Raw genomic sequence first — 14,064 nt, 5'->3', positions numbered from 1 at the left:
GTTTATTAAAAAACAAGGGTTTGTTAACATCGAGATATTTCGAGTTCGAGTATGACGTCAGAGGGAAAACGAACAGACGACACAATCAAAAAATGATTTTGAAATTTCTTTTCAATGTTTTGCAGATTTAATGGATTTTAAACACTTTCTGTCTACATATATGTAATTGAAATCGGGACGTGTGAATTTCATCGTAATTTAGCAACGGTAAATTATTAAAATTAAACAGTACAACAACTTGTGAAAATATGGTTTAAAGACGCATAGTGCTTACGATTAAATATAAAATTCTTTATTGAAAGAAATTTTCAAGTGTTCAATGTTTAACGTCAAATTTTTTTAATAACCTAACCTCACTTTCTAGTGAGATTTTGAGAATCAACAATTTAAATATTAATTTTAGTTTTATTATATATTACACGAAAGTAAAATTTTAATGCAAAGTAAAGAAAATATAAGTTTAAATCTTCATATCCATCCGAAAATGTTATAAATTTAAACAGTTTTTAAATTTTAACAATTTTAATAACCATTAACCATCTAAAAATAAAAAAATTATCAAGAGGGTTACCGTGTTATAATGTTAAGCCTATTTCACACGTAAATACATAAAATATAAAGGTCGATCCCCACATATTAATTGAAAATATAATAGACTAGCTCCTCCGACGGCCGCAAGCGGCCGTCTACGGTGCTAGTTTTTATATGTCCATTGTCCAAGTCCATTATTTCATTAATAATAATATTCAAATTTTTTCAGTTAATAATTTGCTTATTTATATTTGAAATGTTGACGTTTTTTTTGACAATGCAAAATAAGATTTATTATGAGTACTTTCTCTTAACAAAAATAAAATTTATATATTCGCGCTCTCTTTAAATAACATACGACTGCAGCGCCACCTTCACATGTACAAACAATTTTAAAAACACCCTTCTATTAAGATTTTACATTCTCATTGCCCATTCTTTACTTCGATACTTTTCGATACATTCGACCTTTCCACTCCATGTCTTTTTTAAGAAAGGAAAAAGAAAATTGTTTATTTCATAAATAATAAAGAGAATTTACAGAAAATAGAGTAAAGTATGACAAAAAATTAATGTATGATGTATGATAATTAATTAATTATTAATTAATTTTTTTAATATTAATATTCAAAAATTTAATCTTATACCGATTTTTAACCGTTTTTCATTAAGTTTGATGGATAAAAGTTATGGAGCTCTCACAGCTCTGCCTGCCTGCGCAGGCAGTAATTGGAGTAAGAGAGAAAATCAATTAGAGTGAAAGAGATAGTAAATTCAAATTTGTATGCTGCCTACTAGCTGTGAGAGCGCCTTTACTGGGAAATTTTCAAAACTAATTCCAACTTTTATTTAATGATTTTCCGGTAAAAAAATGAAGAAAACTCTTTGTTTTACAGATTTTTCCAATTTTGATGTCAACAATTTTGATCCAGTTGAATAATTCAAAATTAATGTCTCAATAAAGTAGACAATATGTCGTCAATAGAAATTCAGTCCTTACAAAATGCGTGTTTCTCAGGTGATGAGGGGACAGTAAAAAATATTCTTTCTCAGAACAATTTTAATAATTACCTCGCATCATCTTCTGGTTATTCACTGCTTTGTAGTATGCTCAAAAATTCTGTTTATTCATCACAACGTCATGACGAATTACAAGTAGAACGCGCAATGTACGAACAACATTTAGCCAAGTTTCTCGAAATTTCCAAACTTCTTTTGCAACATCCCGTGAAAATAAATGACGAATCTCAAGAACGCGATCATACTCCACTTCATTTTGCTGTAGAAATTGGAAATTTGGAAATCGTCAAAATTTTACTAACGAAAGGAGCTATTGTTAATGCAACAAATAATAATTCAGATACACCTCTACATATTGCTGTTTCAGAAAAAAATAATCCTTCTGAAAGTGTTATTCAACTTTTACTCGAAAATGGAGCTGATGTAAAAATTCAAAATAAATTAACTTGTACACCTTATGATTTGAGTGTTAATTCAAGTATTAAGCGTATTTTGTCACAGCATGAAATAAAAATGCTTCTTAACAGTGATTGGGCAATTGAGAAAAAAGATTTTGAAGGTTACACATCATTACATAGAGCGGTGGATAATGACAGGTATGATCTTGTTGAATTTTTACTATCTAGAGGATTTGACGTGAATGCTGAGACAGAATTTAAAGAAACACCTCTACATTTTGCTAGCGAAATGCGTCATGAAGAAATTACGCTTCTTCTTTTACAAGCAGGTGCAAATATTAACGCTACCTCTGATACAAAAAACACTCCATTGCATTTGGCAGTTGATTATAAACCCCCTGAAAGCTGTGCTGAATTTCTAGAGATGCTCGTTAATAACGGTGCTAATTTAACAGCTAAAAATGATTGTGGTCTGATTCCCTTGGATTACGCCATTGATAATAATTCTTTGATTGAGGCCACAATTCTCCTGGGTAAAAATCCAAATAATTGCGATATGTCTCTAAAAATGTCATTTTGTCATTCCTTTCTAGCTCCCTTTTTTGGTTCAGTAAATGGTAGTGAAATTTTCAAAGAGTATGAGTGTAAAACAGAAGTCCAGTTAATCAGTGAATTGTTTTATAATCATGGTTTTAGGATTACGACCGAAGACATAAAGAATATGCCCATTCCAGAAAGATTTCCATATTTCAATCTAACTCGTTCAACGATGAAAGAATCTAGAAGCATTGTGCAAGAGCTTTTAAATAAAGAAGAAACATCCTGTGAAGAAAAAATGAGACAAGATTTAGTAGAGTATTATGTATTAATAGGCGTCATTAAATATGGATTTATTGACATTTTCTATAATTTATTACCAAATGTTTCTAACTTTAATACTTGTTTGCTTGATGGTTTAACATTACTGCATCATGCCTGTGGTAAAGGACACTTAATTATTGTTAAAGAACTTTTGGCACGTGGTGCCAATGTAAATGGAGGTGAAAATAAATTTTCACCCCTTCATGTATCAGTAAAATACAATTTCGTAGAAATTACCAAAACTCTATTAACTAAAGATGTTAATATCAATTCTTGCAATAACTACAATGAAACCCCACTTTTTGTCGCAGTTTCAGAGAAGAGTTTCAAATGTATTCAATTACTTCTCGAAGCTGGCGCTGACGTTAATTTTTCTCACAAGTACAAAAATTACGGTAGTAGCGTTTTGAAAAAAAACATAAATATTACAAAACTTCTTCTTCACTATGGTGCCACTTACTCTCAATGGGAAACCGAACCATTATTTGAATTTTCAACATCTTTTCCATCTACATTTCATCCTCACGAAGTTGAAGAAATGAAAAACATGAAAATTGGTGAATCTGATGTGACAGTTTACGATCTTCTAACTATGTCACATAGACGACTTTCTATTTTAATGCGAAATGAAAATTTTCTCCACTCTATAAATTCACTTGATTTTGAAACTTTATTTCCAAATTTTGCCCCTAGATTTGAGGTCCATGTAAATAAAGCAAAACTTGAGAAGCGATTAATAGAATTAAGTTACGATTGTTTTCAAACTATGGTAAAATTTCAATTACCTATTCTTGTTATGAATGAAATTATATCGTACTTGAACACTGCAGATTTACATCGACTTGTAATCGCTTCACCAATTAAATCAGAAATGAAAAAAACTGTGCAATTCCAAAGTTCCGAATAGGCTGAGAATTTAATAAATTAATATACATTTCTGCAATTCTGAAATTTTAATACAAACTTATTTGATTATAAGAATTTCGTATTATTTGTAATATCAAATGAATGTAACAAATCTAATAAAAATTATATAACACTGTGTGACGGTAAAAAATTATTTCAAATCGGACCTATCATAACGTGTTCATCTTGAGGAACTAAAAAAAATGGTGTGTACTCAAAAAATTAAATTTAATTATTTTTAAAAAATTCAATTTAAAACCTCCTGACATTCAATTATTAAAAAAAAATTAAATTTAAAACCTTGTACAATTTGATTAATTGCAGAACTTGAAGAAAATAAAATTCGACATCTTTTTTCTTCTATAAAAATTTTTCAATTTTTTTTCTTTCAAAAATAATGAGAAAGCACTGCATTTTTAAAAATGATAGAATTATAGTTTTTTAATTTCAACTCGTGATATTTTGGTTAATTTTTGATAAAACAAAAAAAGAAATTAAAGCTTAGAATGTTCCAAAACTAAATGAAGCATAGAAAAAAACAGTTTTATAAAACCAAAAATAATCATTTTTTTCAAAACAATGTAAAAAATATAGTTTTACGCTTCGTTTATTTGAAAAATTTTAAGACCTGACAAACTTCCAGTGAGAAAGTTGTTCATTAATAAGTAAAGAAGTTTTCTGGAAAGTTTTATTAATATTGGATAAAAACTTAAAAAGTTAGTAACATTTAAAGTTCCGAGCGCATCCTAACCTTAAAGTTTCTGTGATGTTTCGTGAACAGGTTTTTAAAGAGTATTTTTCACTCTTCGAAATAATTGAACTCTTTAATTAATATTCAACTATTTGCAATAATATATATTTGAGTCGTTTAGTATAAGTTACAAAAATGCGTCTTACTTTCTTTGACGTCGTTTTGGCGGATACATCTTACCTTGTTACATTGCCATGAGCTCTCTGAATACAGTCAATAGTGGTCAATTCATACTTTGGTAAAACAAAAGTTGGGCAACAAATCCAACTCGTTAATCGATATATCGAAACTGCACGAGCTCTGTAAACTTTTCGATCGCAGCGCTCCATTAGGAAATAGCCGGAACTAAAAAGATTCGAAAATCACTAGTCCCTCCTCTGAACCCAATTTGTATGAATGTGACTAGTGTCATGGCAGCTACTATAGCTGTCAGACACTTTCATGAGAATTAAAGATCACAGTCTTTATAATTTCAAAAGTTGTTTTCAACGATAAGATCCCAAGTAGGAACAGTCTAGCTTCGGGTGATTGTTTTCTTTTTAAAACAACGAGCAGTGCGCTCGTTTAAAGTGGTAAAAATAATGGGAAGAGATGGGCAAGCGTTTAAACGAAGACGGTATTAGCGATCGGACAGAATTATTAGTACCAATATTAACGCAAGAAATAACATATTCCGCTTCCGCCGCGATGGTGGATTCGCGATCGCGATCAACTCGTCTTCGTGGAATTGTCGGCATTTGTCTTCTGCTTGCATTAACTGGTATCGTTTATCTTGGATATTTCTGTCCCGATCACGTGTGCGCTCTCACTAATCGCGATCCTAAGGAAACTGCAAGAGTTATCGGTACAAATCCATCCTCTGAAATTGTTAGTAATTCTATTGGAATATTAGATTCGCGCTCGAATTTACGATTACAAAGCGTGCCCGGTAGTCTCGGTTATGATGATCTTTTCACCAATGATTCCTCACAATTTGACATTAATGCTCACGATGTTATGGTTTTTCTGCATATCCAAAAAACTGGTAAGTATTCTATTCTAAAGACAATTTTTTTTAATTTATTCTTGAAAAATGCCTTACTTTGTAAAAAACGAAAGCTATGATGTACTTTATAAAAATAATTATATTGATTAGTTCATTGACAATTAATAAACATCTAAGACAATAACGAATTAGGGGTTTTAATTTTGATTTCGCACGCAGAGTTTTAATTTATTTAAGCATTTTTTAAAAAATTTCTGTGGTGTGTTATTATAAATGTGTGTCATCATAATGTCCATGTTTATCAGTGTTAATTTATTTATTTAACTATGATGTTAATGTTTATTTATTTATTACAAAATTGGTTTTATAATCTTTTATAGTTGACTCCAAACTCTATGTTTTCTTTAACATTTGATGGGTGAATTTATTTATTTAGTAAATGTATACGGGCTTACAAAGAAAAAAATGCCCTTTAGTACAAATAGTACTTAGAATTAAATATAAGTACAAAAAAAAGAGAATGTCTAGTGAAACAATAATAAAAATAACAATAAGTGTACGTTTTGTAGCTAATTGTTTACAAATCTTTAACCAACAAACGCAAAGCAGAAATGAAAGAAAATAATGGTAAGTTAAAGAAATCTAAGTCAGTACAAAAAGTATTAGCTTCACTGCAAATTCTACGGTAAATTGAATTTTCACCATAGTTTGTTCTATGAAAATTGATTTTAAAAAGTTTAGTATTTCTAGATTATCTTGAAGGTGCTGAAAAATTGATGTTCACAAAAATCTCAGGACAGTCCACATAATTGTTAAGTACTCGATACAAAAAAATTAAATCCGAATACAGAAAAATTAATGAGATTTTTGGTATATTAAACAATTTTCTCAGGCCAGAATAGTCATGATTTGTTATGTCTCTAGTTATTTTTAATTGTTTCGCGAGGAAGCAAAGAAATTTGTTTTGTACACGTTCAAGACGTAGTAGACTATCTTCTTGATAAGGCCACCATAAAATTGAATTACATATTGAGTTAGAACGTACAAGAAAATAATACAAAGTTTTGAATATTGACAGTCTAAAGAAATCCAGTAAACAAAAACTAATTGAAATAAATTAAAAAAAATTCACAAAGAGTTTCAGTGAATCCCGCTTTGTGACAAATACGAATTGGAGCTATGTTGTAATTTTCCAGAATTCGTCAAACTGTATTGAACTTCCAAACCTTCTATTCTTACTAATTCAATGGACAGGTTTTGGGGCCTTTAATTTTTTTTAATTCGTCAGCACGAATTCAATGCATGCCTTGATCATTTCTTACGAATGCGAATTCGTTTGCACAACTTCAGGCAAATTGAATCAAATTCAATCGAATATACAAAGAGCTTGAATGAATCCCGCTTTTTACCAAAAATCTTAATTCATTTCAATCCGTTTGAATTAGTTTTTTTTACTGGGTAAGGAATTTATTTTTATTTTTTGCTGACGAATGTTTATTAATTAATTTTTTTGACTCCCTGAAGAGGAAATCATTTAGAATTCGAAACGTTAGAGTAAACTAATTTTTAAAAACTATTTGTCCGAATGTTTTCGTTTTATTCTCCTTCACTATAAGACAATAACTAAAACTAAACTCAGGCATCACAGTTGGGCCCCTTTTGTCCCCTTATTTCAATTTTATCACCTTTTTTTGACGATTTGTCACCTTTTTCCCCTTTTTTTTTGCTAATTTGTCCCCTTTTTCTAATCAAAAATAAGGAAAAATAATTAACATTCAAATAATTGAAATATCATTATTAATAGTATTTTCTAGAAAAAAAATCATTGTTTTTAGTTTGAAAATGCTAAAAAAATCATTGCTATTCAATTTTTTACATGCACTTGTTTATTTTTCTAACTAATTTCAAATCATAATTTTTTTTTCAAATTAAAAGTATAAAATACAAAAAAAATTATGATTTTGAAATTAGTTTGAAAAATAAACAAGATTTTCTTAATAGTTATAATAATTTATGATAAATGTTCATTCACATTTCATTAGTTTATCTCATTTTCTACTAATTCCTCAAAATAAAAATTTATATTGAAATATAAAACTAAAAATAGAATATCAATAGATATAAATTATTTGCATTTTTTTACAATAAAGTTATCATGTACGTGGATGATAAGATATTTAAAGTTTATTGAAAATTGCTTGGTATTAATTACACTTAAAAAAATGTTCAAATCATCATTGCTTTTCTCTTTTTATAAAAAGATTTCAAATTAAAATGATTGTCAATTGTTTACAAAATTTCTGTAAAAAATAAAATTTTATAAGAGACAATTTTTCAACAAATAGAAGAGTTTTTTTATTTTAATTTTTCTTAAAACTTATTCTTTTCAAAATTTTTCTCAATTTCAAAAAAGCAAATTAAGATTGATATTAAATTTTTACTAGTTGCTTTTTGTTATTATATATTTAGTATATAATGATAATATAAATTATTTTCTATAAAGTAGGAAATTTTACTAAATTTTAACAATATTATGGATTAAAAATAAAGTTAATAAAAAATTAATAATTATGAATATAATTTTACAGTTTTAATTCCTTTTTTTAAATTAAGTTATTGGAAGCAAAAAAAATATGGATTCTGAGAATTGTTTTCAAAATTAAAGGGTCAGAGTATGATTTGAACCGAAGTAATAAAGTAATTTATGTTGAAAAGTCATTTTAAGTTGTAATGAAATGCAATATGAAAGTGCACACGCACAGTTATTTATTCTATGTAACTATATGTATATATGTATGACTCTTGTGAAACATGGTGCGTTGACATTCCGTCTATAAAAAGATGTAAAACTTTGTTTTTTTCTTTGCCTAAAGCCACTTAAACTTCACATACTGGCCATGTGCCAAAGAAATGACTATAAAAAAGAAACAATACGTTTGCCTTTTTGGAAATTATATTGTGTCGCTAAATCGCTGAATTATTCATTAAACGCATAATTCTCAATTTGTGGGTTGCGAATTGCGAAGGAGTTTAGGAATAAAAGATTTTTTTTTAGAAAAAAATTTATTTTTTACCTCTTATTGTTATTATTTATACTGTTTTATTGTCATTATTTACTTTTCTTTTGCTATTTTTTACTGTTTCATTAAATTAAGTAGTGACTTGATGCTTAAAACATTCGAAAAATAAATGCCAAGTACATTAAACTTCTAATTATTTTTAACCAAACTTTCGAATTATAAACTTTTATAATCTTTTTGTATTCTTCGCGGCGCTACTGAAGGTCTCCCAGCATGACCTAGCAGGGCAATATCTGCTCGAGTTTTTTATCAATCTAATTAGGATTTTAAGTAACTGAATAAAATTTACACCAATTTTAAAAAATAAAAATTATTCGGTCTAAGTTTACTTATTTTAAAATTAGTCTCTTTTCTTTTCGGTTTGCTACTATTTGGATACTTTTTTTAATTGATGCTCTAAGTGGTGTCAAAATGAAGCTTGAGAGATGCCCTAAACAATTATTCAAGAATAATATAGTGTTAAAATGTTTAAAATTTTTCTTTTTATTTATTTTTATTTATAACAAATAAACATTTCGCAGTGAAAATTCTACTGATACAATGGAAAAATTATCTAAGCGAAGAAAATCTAACGCACCACCACTATCCAAATATTTTGATATTTATTATGAAGGTGAATTAAAGCAGGTGAAGTGTAAAATGTGCTTACAAAAAAAACTGCCGATTACGAACATTCTCAAAACGACTGACTGTAATACTACCGGTGTAAACCGTCATTTAAGAAGATACCACAAAAATGAATACGATGAAATTTATTTCAAATCATCAAAATAAAAATAGAATTGTTTTTATTTTACTATTAAAATTTTATTTTTATATTTTACTATTTATTTATTTATTTTATGTTACTTTTTATTATTTATTTATTACTATTTCACTATTTATTTTTAATTTTAATTGTTTATTTCAAATTATCAAAATAGGAATAGAATTGTTTTTATTTTACTATTAAAATTTTATTTTTATTTTTATATTTTACTATTTATTACTATTTCACTATTTATTTTTAATTTTAATTGTTTATTTCAAATTATCAAAACCACAATAATTTTATTACTGGTTGCATTCGAAAAGCGAGAACAATTCATCGTGTATTTTTCAAATTACCATAAGTTTTCACTTATGCCATAGATATGATGCTCTAAGTGGTACCAAAATGAAGCTTGAGAAATGTCTTAAGTTTTCTCTCATTGCTTACGTGGGCTAGGACGAAGATTTGAGAACGTTATTGATGATTATAGCCATTTTAACATTACAACACTTAAACTCATTTATTATTCAAATTATCATAAGTTTCCACGTATGCCAGATACGATGCTCCGGTTGGTCCCAAAATGAAGCTTGAGACTTTCCCTAACTTTTACCTTATTTGCTTAAAATAAATTTTTTTTTTAACAGGCGGAACATTATTTGGGAAACATTTGGTGCGAGACTTGGATTTACAACGACAATGCTCGTGTCAAAGACGTCGAAAGCGTTGCTTTTGCTTCCGTCCAAATCGCCATGAAAATTGGCTATTCTCGAGATATTCCACTGGCTGGAAATGTGGACTTCATGCAGATTGGACCGAGTTGACCGGATGCGTTGACAGTGAATTAAATAAAATCGAAGGCAATGTGAAGAGACGTTATTTCTACGTGACAATCATTAGAGATCCAGTGGCGAGATATCTCTCCGAATTTAAACACGTCCAAAGGGGCGCCACGTGGAAAGGGGCACGTCATTGGTGTGCCGGTGCACAAGCAAATATTCCCCAATGTTACTCGGGTCCCAATTGGGACGGAGTTACTTTAGATCAGGTACTTAATATTTTTATTAATTTCTGTTCCTTTAAATATATTTTTAAAATTTACTTCGAGAACGTATTTTATATAAACTATTTTAAGATATCTGGAATTCTTGTTTATTTAATCAGTTTTTTTTTATAATTGTGGTCGTGATGATAAAAAAAAATCTTGATAATTCTACTATCATGTCTTCATTAAGAAACTATCCTTCTTGCTCCAATGTTCTTAATTCACTCAGTTCTTCACACTTCACTTCTATTGCGAAATCCTTATCCTTATCTATTTTCTATCCCTTTCACTTGTAGATATTAAAATTTACGATGTAAATGAAATGTAGTTGTTAAGTTTCATTCATTATTCTAGAAAATTTAATAATTTCAAATCGTTAAGACATGAATTGCTTTATTTTCTTGCAGTTTATAGCTTGCCCTCATAATTTGGCAAGTAACAGACAAACAAGAATGTTAGCAGATCTTTCATTAATTGGCTGTTACAATTCATCAATGAGCAGTGCAGAGAGGGATCGAATTATGTTATTAAGTGCAAAGCATAATTTGCAATTTATGCCATTTTTCATGCTCACTGAATACCAAAAGGTAAGAATTTTTGTGATTTATTAACTAAATTTAAAATCAGATATTTAGAACTTATTTGATTTTAGGTTGGTCAATACTCATTTGAAGAGACGTTTGGAATGCGTTTTGCGGTGGCATTCGAACAGCACAATACAACATTAAGCGCATCAACATTATCAACATTAACCCCAAAGCAAATAGAATCAATTCGTCGTCTCAATAAATTAGATCTCGAATTATACGCTTACGCGAAAAAAATCGCTTTCCAACGTTTTCGTCAATTAAGCGATCGCGATCCTCATTTTATTCGAAGATTTCAACATTTGGGTGAATTACCCTCTAGGCAAAGTGTTACCGAATTTAATTGGGACTCAGTTATCGAGGAGACAACGGACAATGACTGAATGAAAACAAAAAAAATTTGAGGAAAACGAAAAAGCTAATGAGTGATTTCAATTAGAATTTTAGATTTAAGAAACAAAATTCTCTTTCATAAAGAAAACCCCTCGGCAAAATTTTCAGATGGATTCACAAATTTTACCATCTTGAAATCAATGTCTTTTGATTGTTAACCAAATACCAAAGAGTCACGAACAAATTTTTGAAAAGAGAGAAAGAGAGAAAAAAAGGAAAACCAACGTGACTAGTTGTAGTTTTATAGATAATAAGTGTTTTCTCTTTATAATTACTCTCGACACGTTATTAATTTTTCACCAATGTTCTTCCGTATACGACATATCTCTGTTCGTTTTTAGTGATAATTCCTAGGATAAATGAAATTTTTTTACCTTTTTTTTATTTTAAATTTTATCGGTTTTTTTTTACCGAAAGAAATTACGTCCGATTTACTCGTTCTACTATTATTAATTCTCACATAAATATCGAAATCGGTCTCGTTATTTTTTTATATAATCTTTTTTACGTGCCTTCATTTGAAAAAAAATGGAAAAAATCAATAGAGTCCGAAGATCTCAAAAAACCAATTTTTTTTAAAGGTTACTTTGACACACTCTGTTCCTGCTTTATTTATTTTACATTAACGTAATTTATGTAGAATGATTTTTTCTTTATTCCTATCGAGTCATAATTACGTGAGGTGCGTATATATAAAAATATAAATATAATTTTGTACATAATTTTTTTTTTTAAAAGTATATACGTAACATTTTTTTTTTCGCCTAGATAACGAATAAAATTGTTATCGAACTTACATGGAGAAAAAATGATTTTTTAAAATGCTGTTCAAAAATAGCGAAAATCATTTTTTTTAAGTGAAAAAATCATCTGTTGATAATAAATCAATCGGTAATATTTTTGCCGGTGGTCAATAAAAAAAAAAATAGTTTTTTAAAGTGGGGGTCTAAGCGAAATAAAACTATTTTCGAAATTACCTCGTACGAGACTTTTAATGCTCTGTCGGGAATATAATAATAGTTTTTACGAAAATGAAATAAAAAAAAAACATGAAAGTAAAAAATCGTAATTTTATGTTTAAGCCATAAAAAAATAACAATAAGTAGCAATGGGTTACCATAGATTTTAGAGAATCATATCGAGTCATAATGTGAATAATAATAAGAAACTATTTCGTTCAGAGTGTCAAATGAAAAATTTTGTAATTCTAAATTTCTAACTTATTTAGATTTTATATTTTTTACAAACTTTGTTTTTAAATTCTCATATTGAGAATTATTTTTATTTTCAAGTAATACGAATTTAAAAATTATAAATTTTATTTTAAACCTTTTTTTAAAACGTTTCAAAGTGTTTTTAAATGTTTTAGAAAGTTTTAAAGTGTTTTAAAATATTTTAAAAAGTTTTAAAGTGTTTTAAAATATTTTAAAATGATTTGAAAAGTTTTAAAAAGTTTAAAAAAATTTTTAATGTTTTGAAAAGTTTTAAAGTGTTTTTAAAATCTTTTTAATTGACAAAAATTTTCAGACACTCTGTTCGAATTTAGAAAAAGAAAAATCATGAATACTTTTGAGATTTGAGAATGTGTTTTGTGAATTGCGTTTAGCTTGTAAAAGAGTCACGAACAATCTTTTATTTTCTGCGCCAACAAATGAGATAATATTTACAGATTAAGGACCAAAGATAACAATAACATGCATTTTACAGCACAAAAGAAAAAAAAAGTGAAACCGAAATAAAGCAAGAATTTCTCTTCTATTTTTATTTTCTTAAAACTTACAAAGATTTTTGTCGATATTTTGTTCGCACAAAAGTAAGAAAACAAAAATGCTTTTAAAAAGTTATTGAATCAGACTGATGATCTTTTTTTTTTTGCATCCAATCAGTAAATTTTGATTATTTCGAAAAAAAGAATTTACTGTTTGAATATAAACAAATTTTCGATAAATTCATTTATATTTAAATAAATTTAAACGAAAGTTTAAAATTTAATATTAACTTTCGTCAAACAGAAGAGTGAGATAAAAAAAAGAAATTATAAATAAATAAGTAAATAACAAAACAAACAAAAATATATATACATAGAAGTATGTTTTAAGTCAACGAATAATTCATGACGGCAGCCTAATCATGTGAATCTACGGTCTAATGCCTTTATCATTTTTAAGTCACTGTAAATATCATACCAATTGCCAATTAAAACGTTCATGAATTATCATTTAATATATATATAATATAACATGTATATTTACTAAGTGTACACAAATATTGACGATAACTGAATTGCTAACACAAAAAATACAAATTATATATTATATATATAAATATATTATAGTTAATGTCAAGCTCAAAAAATGATGAAAAGTGAGAGCTGATTGTTTCTGTAGATCTTTTAATAAATCCTGCGAATTCTCAATTTGTGGAAATTACTATTTGTTTGATTATTTAATTAATAATTTTCGAATTATTAATTAGCAAAATTCCTGATTCCTAGGAAATGATAACTTTAAAATTTTCATATTGTCGTTTGTCAATTTTTTCACCCAATTTATTTTATTTTACTTTTATTGAAAAACATACTAAAAATAGATTTTTGGAACAAATTATAATCTCATTTAATAAAAAGCAATTAGAAATTCAAAAATCTGATATAAATTTAACTATCATATAAAATATTTTTGTTATTCCCTAATATGGACACATTACTTCTAAAAAAAAAAAGTAGAATCAATTTTTAAAAAATACAGATTAGACAC

The 14,064-nt window shown here is 27.7% G+C and overlaps 2 protein-coding genes across 2 annotated transcripts; both read left to right on the top strand.

The window, feature by feature from the left end:
- The first annotated feature begins 41 nt into the window (after window positions 1-41).
- LOC122499664 (putative ankyrin repeat protein RF_0381) lies at window positions 42-3,852 on the top strand. Its single transcript, XM_043608138.1, has 2 exons — window positions 42-207; window positions 1,428-3,852. Exon 2 carries the CDS (start codon window positions 1,504-1,506, stop codon window positions 3,715-3,717), a length of 2,214 nt encoding a protein of 737 aa, XP_043464073.1. The 5' UTR covers window positions 42-207; window positions 1,428-1,503; the 3' UTR covers window positions 3,718-3,852.
- Window positions 3,853-4,850: 998 nt separating this feature from the next.
- On the top strand, window positions 4,851-12,236 carry LOC122499666 (heparan-sulfate 6-O-sulfotransferase 2). Its single transcript, XM_043608139.1, has 4 exons — window positions 4,851-5,491; window positions 9,931-10,331; window positions 10,736-10,915; window positions 10,981-12,236. The coding sequence occupies exons 1-4, from the start codon at window positions 5,059-5,061 to the stop codon at window positions 11,296-11,298; spliced, it is 1,332 nt and encodes a 443-aa protein (XP_043464074.1). The 5' UTR covers window positions 4,851-5,058; the 3' UTR covers window positions 11,299-12,236.
- Window positions 12,237-14,064: the final 1,828 nt, after the last annotated feature.

This window comes from Leptopilina heterotoma, unplaced genomic scaffold (assembly GCF_015476425.1).
Source record: "Leptopilina heterotoma isolate Lh14 unplaced genomic scaffold, ASM1547642v1 Lhet_17, whole genome shotgun sequence".
NCBI lineage: Eukaryota > Metazoa > Arthropoda > Insecta > Hymenoptera > Figitidae > Leptopilina > Leptopilina heterotoma.
The sequence above is the reverse complement of the archived record's forward strand: the minus strand, read 5'-3'. Positions and strand labels throughout refer to the sequence as shown.